The sequence below is a fragment of the Pelodiscus sinensis genome, chromosome 18, assembly GCF_049634645.1.
Source record: "Pelodiscus sinensis isolate JC-2024 chromosome 18, ASM4963464v1, whole genome shotgun sequence".
Classification (NCBI taxonomy): domain Eukaryota; kingdom Metazoa; phylum Chordata; order Testudines; family Trionychidae; genus Pelodiscus; species Pelodiscus sinensis.
Genome location: NC_134728.1, coordinates 5,868,373 through 5,893,414, shown reverse-complemented (window position 1 = coordinate 5,893,414; position 25,042 = coordinate 5,868,373). Strand labels below are relative to the sequence as shown.

General features: G+C 54.6%; 1 protein-coding gene across 2 annotated transcripts in view; it reads right to left on the bottom strand.

Moving 5' to 3' along the window:
• Window positions 1-7,754: 7,754 nt before the first annotated feature.
• EEF1A2 (eukaryotic translation elongation factor 1 alpha 2) overlaps window positions 7,755-25,042 on the bottom strand; it is a 29,154-nt gene continuing 11,866 nt past the window's right edge. For both annotated transcript variants that reach the window (XM_075901034.1, XM_006132491.4), the window contains exons 4-8: window positions 23,591-23,887; window positions 15,397-15,547; window positions 11,918-12,174; window positions 10,422-10,656; window positions 7,755-8,105 (exon numbers count right to left, since the gene is read on the bottom strand). In XM_075901034.1, the coding sequence (XP_075757149.1) occupies window positions 7,978-8,105; window positions 10,422-10,656; window positions 11,918-12,174; window positions 15,397-15,547; window positions 23,591-23,887 (1,068 nt within the window). In that variant the 3' untranslated portion in view covers window positions 7,755-7,977. The remainder of the gene's footprint in view (window positions 8,106-10,421; window positions 10,657-11,917; window positions 12,175-15,396; window positions 15,548-23,590; window positions 23,888-25,042) is intronic.

The following is a 25,042-nucleotide window of genomic DNA, read 5'->3' as shown; positions in this document are numbered from 1 at the left end:
CGCCTGGGCTGCTCCCCCGCCGGAGCCCCTCCGCGGCTTTCAAAGCCTCCGGGGAAGCCGGCGGGGGGGCATCCCAGGCGCGCCTGGGCTGCTCCCCCGCCGGAGCCCCTCCGCGGCTTTCAAAGCCTCGGGGGAAGCCGGCGGGGGGGCACCCCAGGCGCGCCTGGGCTGCTCCCCCGCCGGAGCCCCTCCGCGGCTTTCAAAGCCTCCGGGGAAGCCGGCGGGGGGGCATCCCAGGCGCGCCTGGGCTGCTCCCCCGCCGGAGCCCCTCCGCGGCTTTCAAAGCCTCGGGGGAAGCCGGCGGGGGGGGCCATCCCAGGCGCGCCTGGGCTGCTCCCCCGCCGGAGCCCCTCCGCGGCTTTCAAAGCCTCGGGGGAAGCCGGCGGGGGGGCATCCCAGGCGCGCCTGGGCTGCTCCCCCGCCGGAGCCCCTCCGCGGCTTTCAAAGCCTCGGGGGAAGCCGGCGGGGGGGGCATCCCAGGCGCGCCTGGGCTGCTCCCCCGCCGGAGCCCCTCCGCGGCTTTCAAAGCCTCGGGGGAAGCCGGCGGGGGGGGCATCCCAGGCGCGCCTGGGCTGCTCCCCCGCCGGAGCCCCTCCGCGGCTTTCAAAGCCTCGGGGGAAGCCGGCGGGGGGGCATCCCAGGCGCGCCTGGGCTGCTCCCCCGCCGGAGCCCCTCCGCGGCTTTCAAAGCCTCCGGGGAAGCCGGCGGGGGGGCATCCCAGGCGCGCCTGGGCTGCTCCCCCGCCGGAGCCCCTCCGCGGCTTTCAAAGCCTCCGGGGAAGCCGGCGGGGGGGCATCCCAGGCGCGCCTGGGCTGCTCCCCCGCCGGAGCCCCTCCGCGGCTTTCAAAGCCTCGGGGGAAGCCGGCGGGGGGGGGCATCCCAGGCGCGCCTGGGCTGCTCCCCCGCCGGAGCCCCTCCGCGGCTTTCAAAGCCTCGGGGGAAGCCGGCGGGGGGGCATCCCAGGCGCGCCTGGGCTGCTCCCCCGCCGGAGCCCCTCCGCGGCTTTCAAAGCCTCGGGGGAAGCCGGCGGGGGGGGCATCCCAGGCGCGCCTGGGCTGCTCCCCCGCCGGAGCCCCTCCGCGGCTTTCAAAGCCTCGGGGGAAGCCGGCGGGGGGGCATCCCAGGCGCGCCTGGGCTGCTCCCCCGCCGGAGCCCCTCCGCGGCTTTCAAAGCCTCGGGGGAAGCCGGCGGGGGGGGCATCCCAGGCGCGCCTGGGCTGCTCCCCCGCCGGAGCCCCTCCGCGGCTTTCAAAGCCTCGGGGGAAGCCGGCGGGGGGGGCATCCCAGGCGCGCCTGGGCTGCTCCCCCGCCGGAGCCCCTCCGCGGCTTTCAAAGCCTCGGGGGAAGCCGGCGGGGGGGCATCCCAGGCGCGCCTGGGATGCCCCCCCCCGCCGGCTTCCCCCGAGGCTTTGAGGATCCTACTTCTACTTCGCGGATTTTCATCTATCGCGGTCGGGTTTGGAACCTATCTACCGCGATAAACGAGGGTTCACTGTACACCCATCCCGGTGCCCTTTGCTGGCAACCTCTGTCTCTCAGCATGTTTCCCCTCAATCTCTTTCCCCACTCGGCGAGAGTGGTACCTCCCGGGCTTCCCCTCCTGAAAGCAACTTCCACAGCCTGCCTCACAATCTGCTCATCTTGAGCTTTGCCCCACACTAATTGCTGCTGTGCTTTGCAGCTCCTTTTATAGGCCTCCCTGGCCCTTGATTGGCCACATCGTCAAGAGCCTCTCTAGCCTCCTGGAGGACTTATCTATGGCTCTTTCTGGGCTCAGGGCCTTGTCCTCCCTGTCACAGTGCTGCACTTGACTCTCCCAAAGGAGACACTCCAGACCTGCTGGAGGACACAATGGGTAAGTTGCACAGCAGACCTGGGGGGGATCATGGTGCTTAACTTTGAGCTCCAGGCCTCTGAACGAACATACTCAAGGCAAGAGAAGCCTCCCCCTAGCCATTGCCTACATTAGAGAACTTTGCATGAAAATTTCCCTGGCGTCTGAAGCCTTATCAGAGAGCAAACAGCAGTCACCCCAGCCAGCTGTAGCCACTTAGTTCATTTAATGGCTTTATTGTTGGAATTAACTCCTGCTTGCTTCTGGTGGCAGTAGGTTTGATGCTACAGTCTTGCATGACCTTCTGATTCTTCCATACACAGTGGCTGCGTCTAGACTGGCATGATTTGGCGGAAATACTTTTAACGGAAAAGTTTTTCCGTTAAAAGTATTTCTGCAAAAGAGCTTCTAGATTGGCATGGATGCTTTTGCGCAAAAAGTGCTTTTTGGTGCTCAGTGGGAGAAGCTTATTGGAGCGACACTTTGAAACAAAGCCGCATTCTTGCTCATTAAAACAAAGCTGATGGGTCCTTGATAACAGGAATAAAATCTGTCTGAGAGTCCCCTGGTGACAGCGGCACAATTAACCTCTGGAGAGCAAAATTTGCAGGACTAGCCATGGGGAGGAAAGTGACTAGATAGACAGGCCATCTCTCTTTGCTAGGTCAGTGCCTTTCTCCCTGTAAGACCAAATACCAGAGGAACAGACTGAAACTGATGTTGCTTTTCAAAGCCAGGAGACACCAATCCTCTGCTGTTCTGCTCTGCTGGCTTGATTTCTGACAGATCAGAGGCTCCTGGAATTAGAGACAACCAGCGCTGTCTGAGAGAGGGGTGCGGTGTCACAGCCTAGCTAGAGTCTGACTGCATGAGTTGGCCCAGATTTTCAGAGCCTCCCAAAAAGGCATCTTCAGCAGCTGCTTGTGCGTGTTTCCTCGGGTTACATGCACCACGCGGGTGATTGCATTGCCAAGCGCCCCTCTGGCATGTTCTATTACAGGTTTTCGTGCATGTTCTTGTTCTTGGGGTTGTCTGCAAACAGCGAGGGGGTTGTCTGTGAGGTCATTTCGCTACCTGGCTCGCCGTGTATTCCAACCAGAGAGCGGATTACCACCTCCACTTTTAAGAACAAGGGATTTGGAAAGCTCACATCACCTTTGTACAAGCTGGAACTGACCAGGATAGAGGAGGGGGTTGCTGCTTAGCGTGGAGGGGCACTGGCCCAGCTGTGTGTGGGGGGGGGGGGAATCTTGCAATTGAATAGAAACCGTGATGTTAGCTAGTGCCCGCGGCCACTTCCTTTCGCATGCACTGCAGTGGTGCCCTCCCGCCATGCAAACGTGCCGTTATGGCCATTATGAAACTAGCTTCCCGCCTGCGCAGCCCTGGGCTCCTGATTCCCAGAATCCTTCCGTTGCTCTGGCACGGCTCTTGCTTCCTTCACCCCAGTCACATCAGCCAAAAGGTCCCATTTGCGGGTGTCAATCTGCCGCCAGCTCCAAAACAGCCATGAGCACGTTTCCCTGCCAGCTGCTTCTCTTTCATAAATGAGACAAAAGGCCTCGGAACAGATCTAATTCCTGCTTTGGCCAGGGGAGCACCAGCCTGTCCGGGAATGTCTGCCTTTTATTTCAAACCCTCTGAGACACTGTGCCACATTCCGAAGTGTGCCACCCATGTGCTCCTCCTGTTCTTGCCACCCTGAGTCCCCCCTGCCTTGGACATGTCCCTCAAGCCAGGATCGATCTAGGAGCTGAGCTTAACCAGCCCCCTGGATTTGAGCCTCCCTTGTTCTTTGGAGCTTTCGGAAACATCAGATTCCAGATCTGAATTTTACAGACCAATATTCCACCTTAAAACTAGGGATATGAAGAAGTAACTGGTCACCTTAAGAGGTGATGTTTACCAGGTAATTGTTAACTGGTACCCGGGAACAACCTCCTGCCTGTGGAGGGCTGCTCCATCCCCTCGCAAGGCCAGCAGCCGCAGCCCTATGCAGGCTGGGAATCGGAAGCAGCAGCAGAGCTGGCATCCCCATGTGCAGTGGGGGAGTGGGGGGGACTCTCCGGCCCCTCCCACCTTCCCTCTCATTGGTTAACGTGTTAAACACTAAGTTTAACCAGTTAATCAATTAAATGAGATTTTACATCCCTACTTAAAACATGCTGAAGTTGGGGCGAATGGATCCAGCCTCCAGACCAGAATTTCACAGCTCCATTCTGTGGTTCCTGTTACACCTTTGGAAAGGGTTGGAGCTGGGAGTACCCTGGTATTTTTCCCCATGTCAGACACTCTGCAACGAACACACACAGGCAAGACCCGCAGCAGCCGCTTCTCCAGAATATTGCATGGTGATGATTAAGCACCTTCTGGGGCTGATAGGCCCTTCTGGAAGCATGTCACAAGCTCTTATTTTCTCTAGGTAAATGCAACATTCTAAAAACGTTAAAATCGAGCTTTAGTTTGAATGCAAAATGTCCTGGTGCAGGGATTGGCTGCTAGCAGGCTAGATAGGTGCCAGACAGTGCTGCAGAGCATAAGTCAGCTTCTGCATTAGTCCAGTATAATCGAATCAAGACTGTTGGGACTGTCTTGTTGAACTGTGTTTGTACAGCACTTAGCACCATGTAGGGGCATGGACCATCACTAGGAGTAATAATGGACCAAGTGGTGAGAAGTTCTTACTCTGGCAAAGACTATCAGTGGGCCAAACCCTGCTTTCCTTCCCTGAAATCAGTGAAATCTCCCTGTAACCAGACAAGACCTGTAAATCAATGGAGCTACTCACACGCACCATTTTAGCCCGATTCAGCCCATGAACATTTGGCCTGCCTTAGAAGTGGGACAAGGTACCCCCTACATTGCCCCAGTTGCATGCAGGCCTATGAGGCAATACAGGCACAGCCGAGCAGAGTTGATGTGAACAATGATCTTCGAGAAGGCCTGGAGGGCGGGAGGCCCCAGAGAACCGGAGAAAGGCAAACAAAGGACCTATCTTTCAAAAGAGGACCCAGGGAATTATAGTCCGGCCAGTCTAACTTCAATATCTGGAATGGTACTTGAACAAATGACTCAATCAGTTAGTAAGCATCTAGAGCAGAAGTGGGCAATAATTTTTGAAGGGGAACCACTTCATACATTTCTGAATTGGTTGTGGGCCTCCCCAGAAGGGGCGGAGCCAGGAGTCTTCCTGTGCCCCACCCACAGACCCTGATTGGGCTGGGGCAGCGCATGAAGTCTTTGCACCCTGCCCCCCGGTGCCTAGAGAGACCTGCCAGCTGTTTTGAACACCTGCCATTCTCCCTAGATGCTGCACGCCCCTGATGGTTGGAGGAGACTTTGCATGCTCGCCCCGCCCCCTGGTCTCGATTGGCCTGGGAGTGGGGGCGCGGCAGGGCAGCCGCATCAACTAGCTTGGCGGGCCAGGTCCAGCCTGTGGAAGCTGTCTTGCCCATCCCTGATCTAGAGGATAATCGTATTATATGGAATAGCCAGCAACTTATGCCAAACCAACCTAATTTCTGTCTTTGACAGGGTTACTGGCCTAGCAGGTGGGAGGAAGCCGTAGATGTGATAGCTCTTGATTTTAGAAAGACTTTTGACACAGTCCCATATGACGTTTTCTTAAGCAAATTGGGGCAATGTGACAAAGGGAAATTACTGCAAGGTGAGTGCAAGACAGATTGAAAGGCTGTTCTCCAGGAATAAGTATCAATGAGCATATCTTGTGGAGCTGTGCAGGGGTCAGTCCTTGTTCCAGGACTCGTCAATATTTTCATTCATTACTTGTATAATGGAGAAGGGCTGGTGCTTAACAAATGTGAGGCTGACACAAAGGTAGGAGGGGTTGCAAGCACTATAGAAGTAAGGATCAGAATTCAAGATGACTCTGACAAATTGGAGAACCCGCCTGAAATCAACAAGATGAAATTCAATAGCGACAAGTGGAAGCACTTAAATGCAAAATTACCAAATGGACAATAACTGGCCAGGTGGTAGTACTGCTAAAGAGATCTGGGGGTTATAGGAGATCATGTGTGATGCAGCTGCGAAAAAGGCTACTTCCATTCTGGGGTGCATTAACTGGAGTGTCCTATGTCAGACGTGAGAGGTAACTGTCCTGCTCTACGTGGTGATACAGCCTGAAGCGGAAGTAGCACGTCCAGTTTGGGCCTCTGCACGTTAGCGAAGATACGGAGAAACTGGGGAGAGTCCAGAGGAGATCACCAAAAATAGTAAAAGGCCTAGAAAATCTGATCGCTGATGAAAGTTTAAAAAACCTGGGGGTGTTTAATCATGGGAAAGGAAGACTGAGGGGTGATCTCATAATAGCCTTCAATTATATTAAGAGCTGGTACAAAGAGCACTGTAATCAATTATTCTCCATGTCTCATGAAGGTAGGACAAGAAGCAATGGGGGCAAGTGAGATTGAGGTTAAATGTTAGGAAAAGTTTTTGAACTCTGGAATAGGTTAGGTTGTGGAATCTTCATTGTTAGGTTTTTAAGAACAGGTTGGACAAACCGCTTTCAGGTATGTTCTAAGTCCACGGTTCTTACCCAGGGGTACCTGTACTCATAGGGATACACAGGGGGCTTCCTAAAAGTACATTAACTCCCCGAGGCTACTTCTAGACAGCTGGGCTATTTCAGGATACCGGAAGTATCCCAAAAGAGCAAGTCCACATCTTTAAACGCATCTCTTATTTCAAAATATATGTGGGTAGCTTATTTCGAGGTAACCGTGCTGTGTAGACACACTTCTAGATAGCTGCCTAGCTTTACAACAAGCTATATAAAAAGCAAATCCAATACAGGTTGAACCTCTCTAGTCCAGAACTCTCTGATCTGGAAACATCAATCTTCCAGAATGATTTTAGCCAGCAGGATGTCCAATTTTCATGGGTGTGGCCAAGTTTCCTGCAGTCCCATAAAGTTTGTTTACAGCTACCAGTCCTGGGTCTCCTGGCTCTCAATGTTATGTGTTGTTAATTAGCTCTAATTTACCCCTAAATGTCCTCTAACAGCCCAGTAAGCAGTGGAAGGGTTGGCAATGCTGCTAGACAATAATGACCTCCCGGGATCCGGAAAATTCTCTCATTCAGAACCGGTCAGGTGCCGAGGGTGATGGACTATAGAGGTTCAACCTGTACAAACTAGTATTTCACAATGACACATTTACACTACTCTATATATGTGCTACACTCAAATGGAAGTAGGATTTTTAAATTCCAATTCATTTATTGTATAACTATAGGGTCAAAATGAGAAAGACAGCAATGGTTGAGTAACTGGGCACAGTGACACTTTTGTATTTTTAGGGCTGATTTTGTAAGTAACTAGTTTTCTATGAGGTGAAACTTGGGGGGAATGCAAGACACCTCAGCATCTCGAAAGGGATGCAGTTATCAGGGAAGGTGGAGAGCCAGTATTCTAAGTTTACCTGGTCCTGTCTCAGCACAGGGGGCTGGTCTTGGGCGGGGGAGGGAGGGAATGTCCCTTCCAGCCTTGCATTTCAATGATTTTGCAGGGCTGTGGGCATGCAGCCATCAGGTTGTGGGCCTCCTTTGATAATGCAGCCCCGACCATTTTAAGTAATAAAGTGATTCTGCTCATAGAGCAGGCTGGGAGCTGGGTCAGGATGTGTCACACTCCGATCCTGAATTGCCAGTGTCACAGATGCTGTTGCCTGTGCCGATGGAGAGGAATGGTCGTGTAGGGGTTAGGAGACTAGCTTAGGCCAGAGGGAGCACTGGGCTGAAATCCCAGCTCTGCTGCAGATTTTTCCCATGGGACCCTGGGCAAATCCCAATAAATGATTTGCAATCAGTGGGCATTAGGTGCCCGAATACCTTTGAGGCTCCGGGAACGGGCTCTCAGTGCCCCAGGTGGAGCAGACACACACGTGAGCACACAAGGTCGCTGTGGATGTTGTACCGGTTTATTGGTAAAATTAACATGAAGCCTCACAAACGCTGGAACATGCTTTTCCTTTTAAAGAACTTCCACTGGACCTTAATGGTGAGCATCCAGTCGTTGACATATAAACTCTTACAAGCGGATGTGCACGCATGCGCCTCGGGGAGAAGGTGGCAGCCTCCTGGTGAGGGGGATGGTTTCTGCGCGATGCACGGGGAGCCTACGATTCATTTGCCAGCCTTCTGGGCCTTCTGAGCCGACTTGGTGACCTTGCCGGCCCCGCCACTCTTCTTCTCCACGTTCTTGATGACGCCGACAGCCACAGTCTGCCGCATGTCACGCACAGCAAAGCGTCCTGCGGGGGGAGGAAGAAGTGGTATGAGAACACGTTATGGTCTCCTTAACTCTGTAGTGCCCCGGCTTAGAAACCCCTTCTGTCCAGCCCATGCCCAGAGCAGGCAATAGACTTTACCAGGCACAAGGTCGGCAGGCCAGAAGCAAGGAGGGAGGAGTGCTCAGTGGTTAGGGCACTAGCCCAGGAGAGGGGAGACCCACCTTTGATTCCATGCTCCAACACATATTTCATGTAGTATCAAGTCACTTACCCTCGCCAGACCTTGGTTTTGGTCTGTAAAATGGGTACCATAGTCCTGCCTTATCTCACAGGGAGCCTGTTAACATGTCTGAAGTGGTCAGGTACCTTAGTAACAGTGGCTGGATAAATAGCTAAGACAAGCAGACCTGCAGCAAGAAGGGGACAGTGGGGTGCCCTCTAGAAGAACGAGGCATCTTGTTCTAACAGGAGCTGGGCGTGTTGCGCTCTGAAGAGATCCTCATATTTAGAGAGAGCAGCTCCAGGCTAATGCCTCATGATGAGCCTGGCACCCAAAGGCATTCCCCCAGGGCCCTGATGTTTGTTTGCCAGCTCCTCCCTCTCACACAGAGAAGAGGCGCCGAGTGAGACTGTCTGTCATTCCCCGGGGCTCAACTCCTCCAGCCCCTTCAAGACTGAACTGATCCTTAAGGCATATCCTGAGCCAACACAGCAAAAGGAAGGGCGCATGAAGAACAGCATGACCTCTGTGCAGGCACCCACCCCAGACCTCACAGTACTCCTCCTTTGCGCCAAGTAACCCTATTTCCTGAGCACTTAGCGCAGCTGGTTGTGAACCGACCAAACGTTCATGAAACTGAAAAAAAGTCGGTTTCTTTCCATTCTGCGACTGACTCTAGATACTAAGCAGCAAGCTCATGGGTCACATGAGCCAGGCAACGTGATCCCACGGCTCCTCTCCTCTTCGACTGGCCTGGGACTACAGATCCCAGCATGCAATTCTCCCTCTACACTAGTGAGGGGCACCCGAAGATAGTGAGTGGGCTGCATGAGAGGCTCTCCTTCAGGGGCCCCAAGATTGTCATAACCGAGGGCAGGTCTAAACTACATCCCTCTGTCGAAAGAGGGATGTAAATTAGGCAAATCGAAAGTGCAAATGAAGCGGGGATTTAAATATCCTGTGCTTCATTTGCATAATCGTGTCCCAGCGGTCTTTCGAAAAAGGATTTTTTGAAAGTGAAACCGCCATCTAGACAGTGCTTTCTGAGGAGTATGGGATCTTTCGAAAAAGGTTTTTTTTTCCGAAAGAACCGCATCTAGACAGGCTTTCACTTTCAAAATACCCTTTTTTGAAAGACCTCTGGGATGCGATTATGCAAATGAAGTGCAAGATATTTAAATCCCTGCTTCATTTGCGCTTTCGATTTGCCTAATTTACATCCCTTTTTCGACAGAGGGATGTAGTTTAGACATGCCCCAAGAAAGTCTCTCGGATACAGTCGTTTTGCTCACAGCGCTGGCGGACCTAGAAGTGGTGGGGTGGGTCAATGGACCCAGAGCAGTGCTTTGATGGGGTGCAGAGGGAGGACACAGCTCTGCACACAATGTTGTGAATCTGCACGCACCTCCCCTCATGCCCGTGCTGTGTGTCACTTTAGTAATACCGGTAGGAAAAAGCTATGCAGATGAAAACAAGCAGAATCTGGCAACTTTAAAATAAATGTCATGTGGACCACACACAAGACCCCAATGGGCCACACGGCCCTACACTCTAGCGAGGCTGCGTGAGCTGTTCACAGCCTGCACCTTGTGAGCAGTATGAATAGGTGCCCTAAACTCTGTTCTAGGCCAATAAGCAAGGCCTACAAGTTGCTGCCATGCTGCATATACCAGCAATAGGGTCAGTGGCCCGTGATGTGCTATTTCTGTACCTTTCCCAATGGAAAGTCCGTCGAGCAGCATGGTAGCCACATGTGGGTCTTGCTTATTTACATCCTGGTGCTTCCAAAGGGATCCCGCTTTGGGAGAAGATGGCCCCAAAAAGAGGCAGTAGCCCACTGGCAGATGACCCACCTCACAAGCTTACAGGACTGGGTTTAGTTCAGAGAACCCTGAAAATTCACAGCCCACGTCACAAACGCTACATCATCGTACTCAGAGAGATTCTTTTAGCAGCTCATGAGCCTTTCTTGGGAGGGCCCTTCTCACCCTCATGTGACACAGATGGCTCCCAGGAAGTAACACCTGGCCAAGGCCTTGGAAACGGCCAGCCGGGAGCCCCCTTTCTTGGGGGCAGGTAGAAGGAACAGGAGGCAAACCAGGAACCCATTGTCTCACCAAGGGGTGGGTACTGGGAGAAGCTCTCCACACACATCGGCTTCCCAGGGATCATCTCCACGATGGCGGCGTCTCCGGATTTCAAGGATTTGGGGTTGTCCTCCAGCTTCTTGCCGGAGCGCCGGTCGATCTTCTCCTTCAGCTCTGCGAACTTGCAAGCGATGTGCGCGGTGTGGCAGTCGATGACGGGGGAGTAGCCAGCGCTGATCTGGCCGGGATGGTTCAGGATGATCACCTGGAGCACAAAACAAAACTGAGTTCACCAGGGGACACTGAGGCAAAAACCAGGGAAGAAAATCCCTCGCCACTCCCATCCAGCTCTAGTATGCAATAGGTTGGAAGGGAGGCGAGAGTGAAGACACCGCCATCTAGTGGCTGGCACTCAGTGAAAATAAGACACTGGCTTTCATCACTAGCTCTCTGAGCCCTCCCTCAGCTTCAGCACTAGGAGGATGGGCTTTTGGGGAGAGGATGGACCAGTGTTCTAGTCCCAGCTCCAGGGCGTGCGTGTGAGAAATTCATCTGGTAATTGTATTGACTCTGGAGAACATCCATATGTTACGAGCTTCTCCCTTCCTCACCTTTATAAAGACCCACAAGCCCACTGAGAAATGCTGAAGGGGAAAATTCGACACTTCTAACATGCAGCACTGGAGACTAAGGCCCATGAAAATCCAACTGTGCCCAGTGGGGGTTTCAACCAGGAAAGCAGAAACATGATGTAAATGAACTGAAAGGCTGGTAGAAGCAGGTACATAAAAAATAGGGATGTAAAAGGTTAACAGGTGATGGTTACCAGCGCCGGTTAACCGATAGAGGCTGGAGCAGCTTGCTACCTGCCCCGGACAGAGGGCTGCTCCAGCCCCACGGGTCCCGCCGTGGCAGGCCTAGCTGGCACCCCAGCCGCAGGTTACACATTGGCTCCCCAGGAGCCAGCAGAGCCCACAGCGCACATAACCATGTAACCGCTGTGAATTTTTAGCAGTTACACGGTTACATTTTTAAATGCATTTTTACTTCCCTAATAAAAATCCCCTGAAGTTTCAGCTGCGTTCATGGAATCCACTAGGCTATCAGCCACTACGCTTGCTGTCCCTAAAGTGCTGTGTAGTGTTGCTGAGTGCTGTTCAACAGCTGCTGCGCACCACCCCAGAGCTGGCTACGTTTTGGCAGCAGAGGAGCAATTCTTAAACACTCATAGTCTAGCCTGGCCCGCAGGGAGTTAAGAGCTCTGGGATCTTTCTGGGAGAAAGGCGCTACATAACTACAAAGCTCTCGCTGGCTGTGACGGTCTCCCCCACCCATGCAGGAGTGCTACAGCCTGGGGCAGTAATTTCTTGAGATGATCTTGACCCTCCTGGCAACCTGATGTGCTGACAGACAGGCCATGGGTTTATTCTGTCCCTCTGACCAGGAAGTGCCCAGTCTACCCATTCATGCGGTTGGATGTGACTCTCGCGGACCCCCCGACCTGGTCCCCTTTCAGTTCAGCTGACCTGAGAAGTGAACTGCGCGGCCTCCTGGGGCGGGTCCGACTTGCTGTCCCCGCAGACGTTCCCGCGGCGGATGTCTTTGACGGACACGTTCTTCACGTTGAAGCCGACATTGTCTCCCGGCAGGGCCTCGCTCAGGGCCTCGTGGTGCATCTCGACCGACTTCACCTCCGTGGTGATGTTCACCGGGGCAAAAGTCACCACCATGCCGGGCCGGAGGATCCCAGTCTCCACGCGGCCCACGGGGACCGTACCAATCCCTGAGGGGGAGGAGAGAAGAGGCACCATGAAGACAGCAGAGCAGTCAGCTGATTGGTCCCAGAGACTGCCAGCCAGACCATTGGCGGGTGGAAAGCACCGAAGTCAATGAGCCTCGGTGAGTTGACGTCAGTGGAAAAAGTAGGGCTGTATGCTTATTTACAGCCTAACCCAGAACCATCGGGGGGAGACCCCCCCCAACCTCTAATAGGGCCTTGTTCTGTGCCTGATAAAAGAGGCCCATTCAGTGCTTTGACAGCTCATGGCCAGAATTAGCTGAGCAGCCCCGAAAGCGACTCCACTGCACCCTGTAAACCTCTCGCTCTAAATTCATAGGGACAGGAAAGCAGCGTCCTGGCCTGAATGCTGCTGAGTGATTTCACACTGGTTCTGACTGGGGATGTAAGTGACGAGACAACTATCTGGATGCTCGACTAATCCCTCCACTGGTCGCTCCTCCTCACTTGCTGCCTCTGTCAGAAAGAGGCAGCGACAGGGGGAGCAGGAGCCGGTGATGGGGGGAGCTGGCTTAAAAGCTGGTTCCCCCAGCACAGTCTCCACAGGGAGCAGGGGAAGCAGGAGGTAGTAGGGACCTGGCGCACGCTGGGAATCATCTGATTCCCAGCTCGCTCCCAGTCCCAGACGCTGCACCTCTGCTTTTTAAATGTCTGAAGAGCCTGCCTGCTATTAATACATGTAAATGGCAGAGCCACAGCAGGGGAGACCTGTGCGAGCCGGAAATCAGCTGTCCAGGCTCACGCTGGGCTCCCCCCCGCTGCACTTCAGCATTTTAAATGCATTAAAAGGCAGAGCCGCAGCGGGGTTAGCTCCCGGGGCTGGGAGCTAACCCCACTGCGGCTCCTCCGCTTATCAACTAATCGACAGAAGTTCCATTCACTAGTCGATTAAATTTAAACCTCCCTAGTTCTGGCACGTGATGCTTGCTTAGAATTAGTGCACAGGCCCACAGATGGGGGGGGAGAAAAGGAGGACCCGGCTATTAAAAAGGGCCCAGGTCTCACAGCTACGGCCTTTTCACTCACCGCTGGAGTGCCATGTAGCTCGGAGGGGGGGAAGGAAGAGGGCTAGTGCCGTGCTCCAGACAGTGCTGAGGATTGGCTGCCTCACCCCTGTCTCTTCCACTTGAGGCCCCACCCCTTTTGGGGTGCAGCATTAGACCCCCCCACACACACACCTTGCCCGGGGACCCACCGAAGCTGTCGGCCCCGTTAGCGCCGAGGTTCGGGGAATGGGAGGGTATTAACTAAAGGGAGGCCTTTTACCAACTCCCTCCATCTACAGAGTTTGGAAAAGTCCGTGAGTGACGTAAGCAACACCCAGAGCAATGACCTTGCAAAGAGGCCAGGCAGCCTGGCTGGCTCCCTCCCCCTCTTGGAATTAGCTCTCATACTCCCCACAGTATCGTTTTCCTCCCAGCCTTGGTTGAGCTCCTTGGACCTGTGGCTCGTGCCCCGGCTCAGTGGGGACAGGCACTCACTAACTCAGGACTGAGGGATTCGCAGCCAGGCAGCAGCACTCAATCCGTGTCCAACTTCCACACCGAGCAAGCCCCAGCCAGGGTGAGGGGAGAGGCTGCAAACCGACTGCGCAGGGCTCACCCAGCAGCCTGAGATTCAGACATTGCTCCAGGGCCTAGGCAGGAGAGGCGTGTGGCGTAGTGGGGGGGCTGTCTGCTCTGTGACCCAGGGTCCCCTTGCACTGTGATGGGAGATTCTCACTGACTCCCCCAAATGTGTATGAACCCAGACACCCAGGTCAGCCTCCCAGGGAGGGAGACAAAGGAAGGAGGGTGGAGACCAGCACCTGGCTGGAGGCCAGGGCTGGAGGAGAGTTTTAGTTTCTGTCTGGGAAGCAGGGGAGAAGGAGCTAGGGAGGGGGCTGGGATTGTAGGGCCCAGCCACTCCCCATCTCAAGGGGGGGCCCTGAGGCCTCCTAGCCCAGTTCCTGTAACCAGATTGTATCTGTGCTGTGCTGTATCCTGGAGAAGCAATAAACTCCCTCTATTCTACTGGCGGGTGGAGTCTGTCCGTGCCACTACGGGGGTGCAGGAGGCGGGGGAACCCCGACGCGCCGCCACAGGGCGCCTGCAAGGTATTTATAGCCACTGAGACACGACTGCACCAGGGCAAAGGAGACAGCCTGGCTTAAATATCCCACACCCAGCTTGCTGGGCAGCTAACCGGCTGTTACTGATTGACACAGGCAACTGGAAGGCACCTAGTTCTGGGGTGGGCTCAGGTACCAGTGGAGCAGAGGATCCCTCAAGGGCACAGGCTAGTGGCCGGCTGGTCTGACTTCTTCAGCTGATTTTAGTGCTTGTGCAAACAAGGCTGCTTGCCCTGGGGCACAGTGCCAGCGGGCATGGAGCAACCTGCCTTCCCACAAAGCCACAGCACCTCCCTCCGTGCCAGCCTGGGGCACCGGGGACCCCCTACCAGGCCTGCAGCTCCCATTAGGCACAGCCTCACAGCTGTGCAAAGGCGGGGCAGAGAGGTGTTCCTTGCAAGGAACAGGGGAGCCAGCAGCCACGCCAGGCCCCGGATAAGGTGGGGGTGGCGGCGCCGTACTCTTGGAATGGGCGGAGCCAAAGGAGGAAGGGGTGGGGCCATAGGCAGCCAGCCCTCTGTGCTGCCAGAAGCGCACCACTCCGGCCTCCCTCAGCCCTTAGAGCCGCCCTGAGTGTGCCGTGTGGCACTCCGGAGGAGATTTAAAGGGCCAGGAGTTGTCACAGTAGCGGCAGCAATGTCCAGTGGCCCTGGGCCCTTTAGAATTGCTGGGCCCTGGGGCAGTTGCCCCCTTTGCCCCTCCTCCTGCCCCCGTCAGCAGGCTTGGTGAGGAATCAATCACCTGCATTTCCTTTTGGGCCTTCCATCAGATTTCAGCAGACCCCTGTTTGTAAGCACAGTCTTGCACCCATTAAATCCACATTCACAACATTAATTCGGGGTGCAGGCTGCTCCCCCCTCCCAGCCATTCTGCAAATGCCCCCACCCTAAATCTCCAGCCTTGTAAGACTAGCCACAGACAGGTCTCTTGGCAACAGCCGTAGGCTTCATTTAACCCTTACGGGTCTGACTTTGGAGTTTGCAAAGACCAACTAACGCAGCCTGCTGAAAGCGGGACAATAACCGTGAGCAAACAAGCTCCGGTGCGAGCCCCAGAGGATGCCGGACTTCGGGAGAGAAGACAAGGGCTTTGCTCACCGCCAATCTTGTAGACGTCCTGAAGAGGCAAACGCAAGGGTTTGTCTGTCGGGCGGGTGGGAGGCAGGATGGTATCCAGAGCTTCCAGCAGTGACACCCCATTCGCGTTTCCTTCCTTCCGCTCCACCTTCCAGCCTTTGAACCACGGCATCTGTGGAACACAAGGGCAGACACATGCGCTGAGCGGGCCAGTCGTCTGCTGCAGGAGCCCAGGCCCGTAGAAATGAGCATTTTAGGAGACACGTGTCCACGGGGATGCTGGGACCGCCAACCAGCCACTGAATTATCTGAACCCGTCTTCAGACAAAGAGGCTCCCTTCTCTCCAGGAAAACAGAAAGCTCTTGATATGAACCGGGGTCACAGACGAGGAGCAATCCTTCTGCCATCTCATCCCCCACCCTCTGGTGTTAATCTAGATCTGCCGGCTTTCACGAGCCATCTGCCCCACCCCAGCCTCCATTCTCGCCTCTCATTAGCAGCAGGACACACCAGATGTTAGCGCCAGGAATGCAGGGAGGGAGGGACAGCGGGCATATTGGTCTTTTCATTCCCTTTGCATACTGGGCTAGGCCTGGACAGATTGGTCCTCCCACATCTGTCCCCGTTCACCTTCCTTCTGGGTCCCTCACTCAACCTCAGCTAAGGGCAGCTCTACGCCGGCAGACACGCGAGGGTCCCTCCTATGCTGTGACACACACACAAGGCTCAGCAGAATCACACTGGCTTAAATTAAGAGTGCCTCTTAAAAGCAACATCATTAAAACGGACAAAAGGCTGTGTGGATCTTCTGAAAATTGGTATAAACCTGGTGCATATTGCTCAGGCACAGAGCTAAGCTAAACCACGCTCAAACCGAGTTAAGGGGTTTGCTCGGTGTCCACTGAACTAGTTTAAAAGAAAGATAAACGCGTGCAACTCCAGTGTGTTGAGAAGGCCAGAGAGGGGCATGCCTGGGAGGACAGAGGGAGGAGATGACAATGGAGAGGAAAGTTTCTTAAGTCGAGGGAGAAACAAGGCCGGCAGGAAGGGAGCAGTAAGGAGAGGAGGAAAAGCAAGAGAGGTGACCCCGTGGCAGGGCAGGGAGCGCTGACACGGAGGTGGATGTGCAAGATGCCTCCAAGTCTTGCCCGTCCACTCAAAGCAGCAGGTCTCCGATTGTTTAACTGATTTAATTGGCTGCTTGCGCTGGGCACTGCAGCTATGCTCCCCTCAGCCCTCAAATGCCTTTATTCTCCCAAATCCTAGCAACCCTTGCGGGGCACCATTCCAGGGAACTCGTGTCCGGGCTTGCAATGCCAATCGAGCCTGTGGCTGGCGTCCAGCAGCAAGCGGCGCGTTCCCTTCGCGTGTGACTCCAGGGCCACCAACAGCCAGCACGGCCACCCGCCAACCGTGCAGGGCCGAATTCCCAAAGGTCAGCTGTAGAAAACAAGCCCCTTCCAGGTGAGTGGCAGCAGTAAGGCCTCAGCTAAGCCGGCAGAGGGAACGGAGCCTTTGTGCAGGCCTGCCACTGCCCATCCAACTGGGACTCAGGGACAAGCGCTGTCAGGTTCCTTGCAGCCAGAGGTCAGGGTTAACAGAGAAAACTCAGCACAGGGAGCCCAGGCTTTCTGAGTGCCGGACTCCCTGCCCTCCAGCACGGCTGCAACAATACAGGGGAAGGCTGAATTAAGATACACAACTCCAGCTATGTTAATTATGTAGCTGGAGTCAAAGTGCCTTAATTTGAATTTCCACGCAGGCTCCAGAGCAAATGCTTCTGTCGACTTCCCTCACTCCTTGCAAGGAGCAGGAGTACTGGCACTGACAGGGGCACCCTCTGAGTTCGATTTAGCGGGTCTTTACTAGACCCACTAAATCAAATTCTGAAAGATCGATTGCAGCAGTGTCAATCTTTCACACAGTGCAGACAAGCCCAGAGGTTCGCTGCGCATAAGAGGCTATCCCCACCTCCCGAAGGTCTTCGGTTTGTGAAGTGCTTTGAGGAGGTACTTCTTCAAGTCAGGGACTGTCTCCTTGTTCTGTTTGTACAGCGCCAAGCACAATGGGGTTCTGATCCCTGACTGGAGTACGGGAATACCAGTATGAACACGCTGAATCTAAGCCCTAAGTTTTATATTTTATATTTATATGGACGGATTCATCTCTGCTATGCCAGTTTTCGTCATGTTACTTTTAATTTACAGTGGGGTAAATGAGAGAAGTACCAGAGTCCCTGAAGTGTTGCCTGCTCCTAGTATCTGATGGTTTTGGTAAAGCCACAGAGCCTAGAGGCAGGTGATTTCATGAGCATCTCAGGTGGGTTTTTTTCCTTTTGGTTATATACGTTCCCAGCCCTGGTTGTTGCACAGAAAAGCCTGAAAACGTGACTCCTCATGGCTCAAAGCCAAGAAGAAAACAAAAAAGGGCCTCAAATGGGTGATTTCCGAGCCAATCACACAATTTTGGGGGGCAGCCTGGTGAGATTTACGCACTTCGGGTTGGCAATGCTGCCTTGGAGTCCTGCTGGAGGCAGGTAGGTTTTCCTCAGCACCTCTGCCCTATCAGCACCTCAGGGCCAATACACGAGCGAACCTTCTTTCCTCCTCCAAGTCCGGGACTTCATGCCTCTCAGGCTAAAGAAACTTTTGGCGCAACAGCGGCATCTGGTGGACAATCGTCTTCATTGCCATCACTGACATTCTGGAGAGGCTACACTCGTGTTCCTCATTAATTGTGGCACTCCATAGATCATGGGTTCCCAAAGTGGGGGGCGTGAAGAATTTCCGGAGGGGGGTGTGCAAGACCACCCAGCCCTCCCCATCAAGTTTTGTTGCCCTGCTCAGTTTCTTTTTTTTTTTGCTCACGTTTTTTTGGGGGGAGGGGGACATGAGGGTTTTTCAAAAATCAGAAAGGGGGGCGTGATGCTGAAAAGTCTGGGAACCACTGCCATAGATCATGGATGGGGCCCTAGGAAATTCACAGTTCCTTTCGGCCAAGTGGACAACGATAGGATTTTAAACATTGAAAATTTTATACTTTTAGCTATTTCAATCTGAAATTTAATGGTGGTTGTAATTGGAAGGGTCGTGGCCCAAATAGAAGTTGGGGGAAGCAGGAGAGGGCTGGAAGGTTATGGGGGGGGGGGGCGGTTGTGCTATTGTTTCCCTTACTTCTGTGCTTCTGCTGGTAGGGAATTGCCTTCAAAGGAGGGCACCAGCCAATAGTCGCCACCCTCCGGATGCCCAGCTCTGAAGGCAGAACAGATGTAAGGGTGGCAATACTGTAACCGTCCTGCAACAGCCTTTTGGAGAACCTTCAGTTTGAGAAACGTTGGCTTCCCCCATGAAATCTGTGCAGAGTAAAAGACCACAAAGGACCAGATTTCATGGGGGGGGGCCGGAGACCGGATTTCCAAGTCCACAATGTGTTTTTCATGGCCAAGAATTTGGTAAGACCCTAATCATGGGGCACACGAAAGCACAGAATTATCTGGGTCCCTCAAAGTCAGCCCCTCTGGAATTTCCAGCCCCAAACCATTCCGATAATTACGGGGCCATTCAAAATGTAGGCCACGAACAATCCATTAGATGCTCCTGGAGGAGCTAGGATTGGGAGCCATCGGCAGGGAAAACGCCCCTTTATCCAACAGACACAGGCTAAGAAAACTCTCCGATTTCCCCCAATCTTATTAAAATGCTTCACTCATGTCCACTCGCCATTTCAGACAACATTATGAAAGCTGCTTCCTCCCCCCGGTGCAAACGAGAACTGGCATCAGGTTCCAGATTGAGTTTCATGCCTTTGTCCTGACCACCGGCTGGGACAGAGAGAGCAATAGCCTAGCAACCTCGAGGCACAGGACTCGCTGTGACTGCAGGTTTTTCCCAAGAGCTACCTGGAAATTCAGGGAAGACACCCCAGATCCTATAGTGGATCCTTCTGGAGAACTCTTTGGCTGGCATTTCTAATGGAGAGGCCCCTGGGGTGGGCGGGTGAGAGGGGAGATGCTGGCTGACCTGGTGCCTTTTTCATTACAAACTAAACACAGCCTGCAGGGCTGTATCAAGGAAACTACTGTTAAAGGGGCAGTCATACAAGTGGTGAGCCCGACACGGGATTGCCAGCCACGGGGGCCCTGAACTAGGAATGGCTTCTTGGTGCCACGAATCTGTGAGGGGAATGGGAAAGCCAAGTTCACGGGCCCTTAAAAATGCAGGTTCTGAGACAGCCAGACCCCCCAGAATGCCACTTTCGGGGGCTCCCAGCCCGGCCCTTAATGTTCATCCTGAGTGGCAGAGATTCCTGAGACATGCAGAGGGAGGAAGCAGCAAGAGCAGAGAACAGCATCCGGCTTGAGTCACAGGGAGATTCTGCGGCTGAGTCTCAGCACAATTCAGAGTTGATTCTCAGCAGGCTGAGAAGCTGCAGCGCCCCCTGCTGTCAGTACTGGGAGGTGGGATGTCGGGCACTGGGTCTCGTGGCTACAGAGGGATCAGGTGACCAGTGGGGGCGCTAAGGCAGCTTCCTGCCTGTCCTGGCACCGCAGACTGCGCTGTGCCCCTGAAGTGGCCAGCAGCCGGCCCGGCTCCTGGGTGGAGTTAACCACTGACACCCTGACTACTAACTTCAACAAGTTGCAGATCTGCCACCATGGTGTAGGCCTAGGAACGGGTGGGTCAGCGGAATGCCTTATATCTAACCCAGAAACGGCCAGGCACATGCTAAATCAAGCAATCCACTGTCCCCTCCCAGACGCGTCTGTCCGACAGCAGGAGCAGTTCAATGAGTGGAAGAGGGTTGGCAAGGTGGCTGTGAGACTTCTGCCGCCAGCCCGGGTGTGTTACTTTTGATAGCTTCACGGCTTCCAAAGTAGAAACCGGGGACTGGTCCCAAACAGCTGGGCCACACAGCTCTCCTGTGGCGTCGGCAGTCGAGCACTGTCCTTTCCATTTGAATGAGGCCATTACAAAGCAAGGAGGAGACTGAAACAGCCGTGTTCTAGCCGTTTCATGTTCTAATCCCACACAGGGTGGCACACACCAAGCATGTGACTTGAGAGCCAAACCAGTCATGTGACAGCCCCGTGCATTAATGGAATCTAGCCAGAAAATGGGGGTGGGGAAAAATTAAAGACTTTACTGAAAATGGGGACGGACGGACCTAGAAGCTACTTCTCACTATAACCCTCCTAGGAGGAATGGTTGGGGTGCTAGTCTCATCTTTTAGTCACGAACATTTCTGGTCACTCGCAGAGCTTGATCCTGCCGTGGTCACTGGCTGCACTCCAGCAAAAGCCAGCAAGCAAGGCTGAAGTCGATGGCATGATTCATATGCTTAAAATTATGCGCGGGCTTCAGCGCTTGGCTAGATTGAGACCCGAATGCTGGAACAGCTCATCACTGAGCCCGGTTGAGCCCCTGCTAAGGATCTCATGGGGGGTTCACAAGGGTAGCGGGATTCGCATTCTACCCACCCACGCTCCCGCTGCAGCTTCAATTGACTGGAGCATTCTTACATGCTGTTTCAACACCTGCCAGCGTCCCACCCCAGAGACAGCTGCCTTTCTTTGGCACGGGAAAGCTATTTCTGCACATTCGCTTGGCACAACCACGGAGAAGCATTTCCAGAATTCTCCGAGGGCTATTTGGATGAATGGGCCCGGCTCACTCAAGGAAGATAAAAAAAAATGTTTGCGTACCATGTCCCCACGCTGCCCCTTCACTGCCCGACTTATTAATAGGAGGGGCCCTTGGTGTCATCTTCCTAAGCCAGCTTCTGGTGACATTTGGAAGCCTGTCTAACTTGGGTCTAGTCAGAAACTCCTGGTACTTTCCTTGCTGTGACCGAGATTGACCATCTGCCCCCAGCTGCATTAGACGCAGGGCAGAGGAAGGGCATCTGGAACAAAATATTCTCTTCTGGGTTACACTTAGGCCTTGCTGCCCCATGGGGGTTCAGTGACATTTGAATAACGTTTCATTGTGACAGATGTAATTACAGCAGAGCCCGCTTTTAACGGAGCAACTCAGGATAATGTCTCTGAGCACCTCCCCGTCTTTTTACTCACAACAGCCCCATTTGGAAGAGCAGTGTGATTATCCAGATGGGCAACAGAGGGGTTAAGTGACATGCCCAAGGTCACCCAGGGAGTCGGTGCCAGCCCAGGAACTGAGCTTGGATCTTACAGGTGCCAGGCCAGCAGTCCAAGCACTGGACCTGTCTTCCTTTTGGGATGTGGCTAGTTTTTTTTCCCACCAAAAAAGCTCCCCATAAGAGTATCACCAGAACAGGTGACAGGCTGACAACTGCCAGAGGCCTTTGGGAAGCCCTATTGTCACACCCGTGGGGGATCAGCTGCTGCAAGACAAAGCTTAGATGTTTCTCCCTATCCCTGCCTCCATCGGGAGCGGCAACTTCTCTCCTCCCATCTCTGGCTGAACAGAGCCCCCTCCTACGCACCCCGGAGCTCACACTCTAGTCAAATGATGTTGGGTTGCGGCATCAACAATTTTCTTCAATGGGGTCAATTTAATTTTCACCTGGAGATTTTGCCATGCAAAAAAATGTGTCCCCAAGATGTGCCGGGGCATGTCTGATGAAACAGCCCTCACAGAACCAGCTCATGGCTATGCCTTATAGGGGGAGGAGCTCGTCCTGGTATGACCGACTGGCCCTGAAATAGCTCGTTCCATGCTGGGTACCGCCTCATCAGAAAGGTATGGACAAAGGAAGTCAGCGAGTGCAGACCAGTAAGATGGGGAGGCTGATGTAGGGAGAGTGAGCGAATGAGCTAAATATACAGAGTTTGGGGAAGTGAGGGGTGAGGTGGGAACAGGGGAGCAATTCAGCAGCACATATGCCCAGCATGCACATGCTGAGAAAGGAGAGTGGCTCTCGAATAAGTATGTGGCACATAATTAGGAGGAACGGGAACCAATTCAGACAGAAAGGGCCCTTTAGACTTAACCTCAGGAAATTCTTCCTCGGTTGGTCCATGAATGGTCCCCACAGGGGCGGGGGGAAGCCCCACTGCTTGGGTCATTTAAAAACAGAATGGGCTCCACTTTATAGGAGCCACCCTGCATGAGCCAAAGGATCACAGCTGCCATAGCTCACTTCTTAGAGCAGGGGTGGGCAATCGTTTTTGACCAGGGGCCACTTCAGAAATGTTTGAAGTGGCCCTAGGCCACCCTGGAAGGGGCGGGATCTCATGCGGAAGGGGCGGGGCCAGGATATTTCTGCACCTCCTTGCCCACAGACCCTGATTGGTCTGGGGGTAGGGGAGCGCATGAAGTCTTTGCCCCAGCCCTCCCCCCCCAGAGAGAACTAGAATCTCTGATGGCAGGAGGAGACTTTGCACGTTCCCCTACCCTGCCCCCAGGTCAGTCAAGGCCTGGGGGCAGGGGGAGCACAGGAAGTCTGCCCCCACCCTGCAAGGGAGCACCATGCATAGAGTCATCCATCAGCTGAGCAGCAGCTGGCAGCTGATTCTAAGGACCGAGCCCCTTTGCAGGGCGGGAGGAGACTTCGTGCGCTCCCCTGGCCCCCGAGCCCTGATTGCCCTGGGGTCAGGGGAGCGGCAGGGCCTCCGTGAGACTGATCAACCCACTTGGTGGTCCGGATCCAGCCCGTGGAGGCCCTTTTGCCCACCCCGTCTTGGAGTCCTGGGTTGCCACAGAGACTCAGACAGACAGACAGCCACTCTGTCCGTATGTCTCTCTGGGGCCGTTGTATTGCCATAGACGCTTCTGGGAGAATTTCCCAATGCCGGATAGGCAGAAACGAGACTGAATAAAGGCAGCCATTCCAAGGGCAGGACCTCGTTTGTGTTACTGCACTGAAGAAACAATGCACAACAACCTCTTCTGCTCCCCCTGGGTTTGACGAGGGCTGTGGATGGATCTGGTTGCTAGGAACCAAAGGCCTTCAAATTAAATCCCCGAAGAGATGTCAATCAAATCAGCACCTGCAGACGTTTACACTTAATCTGCCGTGGTACCCGTCCAGTGTAGGACGATCACCTGCGCCCTGGAACACTGGACCCATTTACGTTTGGTCAGCTGGATTAAAGCTTAGGACGAAGATCTGCTTTGGCAACATGGCTTGGGGGGCGCAATTCGCCTTCCTTTTACACAGCACAGAAGTCAACCTTTGCCTGGACTGGCGCAGCTTTGAGGAGGCCAGCCTAGCACCGAACCCGCACGCACTTACGTTGGGAGATGGCTCCAGCATGTTGTCCCCGTGCCACCCAGAGATGGGCACGAAGGGGACCGTGGCAGGGTTGTAGCCGATCTTCTTGATGTAGGCGCTGACCTCCTTGACGATCTCGTCGTAACGCTTCTCGCTGTAGGGCGGCTCCGTGGAGTCCATCTTGTTGATGCCGACGATGAGCTGCTTGACGCCCAGCGTGTAGGCCAGAAGGGCGTGTTCACGGGTCTGCCCGTTCTTGGAGATGCCCGCTTCAAACTCACCGACGCCCGCGGCAACAATCAGCACCGCACAGTCCGCCTGGGAACAAGAAAGACAAAGCAGGTTAGGCGTTGCTGTCAGACCCTAGCAGACCTGTCCTCTGTTGCTTGGGTTCCCCTTCAGAGAAATGGTTCATACTCAGGGCTGGATGGAGGCACGGGCGCGCTGGGCAGCTGCCCAGGGCGCCTACCCACGGGGGGTGCCTGATGGCAGCTGTAAGGGGCGTGCGGCGACCCTTACAGCTGCCATCAGGAGCCGCACGCCCGGCTCCCGCAGCGCCAGACAGAAGCGCCCTTGCCCCTACGGCTGCGGGGCCATGCATGGCCTGGCGCGTGCGCTAGCAGCGCTGGCCGGGCCACGCTGGATAACGCATGCGCAGTGTGCCCCGGGGGCAGGCCCCGGGCTGCACGCCAGCGGCTGTGGCTGGCGCACGCATGCGCTGTGCACCCCGGGGGCTGGCCTGCAAACCCTGGGGGGGGGGAGCGGGCCTGCACCCCACGGGTGGGCCTGCGCATGCGCCTTGCGCCCGGGGCCAGCGCCGCACACCCAGACCCAGGACGCCAAAAGGGCTCGGGCCAGCCCTGTTCATACTGACCTCTCCATGCAAGTTCCCTCTCTCGCCCACTAGCCAGCACGACAAGGAACGCACCCTCCTCCTCTTGAAAGCAAGCCTCCTCTTTCCCATCCTGCCAAGCCAGCTCTGCCCTAAGACTTTATTTACTGCCCTCCAGCCGTGAGGGCAGGGGGCTGGACTTGAGGTCCCTTCCAGTTCTAGTGTTCTAGGATTCTACGACCATCGTCCTAGGTGGAGAAGATGCTCTTGCAGTTAAGGCCAGAGCTTGGCACCTGAGACTTCTAGGTCTTCGCCCTAGAAGACCTTTTGCAAGCCACATTAGAAGAACACAAGAGTGTTGTGAGGGCAAGTGTATTAACGCATGAGCAGTGCTCACCTGCGAGTGACTGGGGGCCAACCAGGCACCTAAGCGGGTTCTCAGACTCTACCGAACCTTTCCTTCTCTTGTGACGTGCGGGGCGACTGCCCAACACACGCTGGAAGAGGGTGAGCCTGCTCCTGTCCAACACTTCGCCCCCCCAAGGATTAAATATTGCTGCTAATTACACCAGTGGGGATACTGCCACTGATTTTAACAGGCCCCAAACGAACACTCCCTTGAGACAGGCATTGTCTAAGCA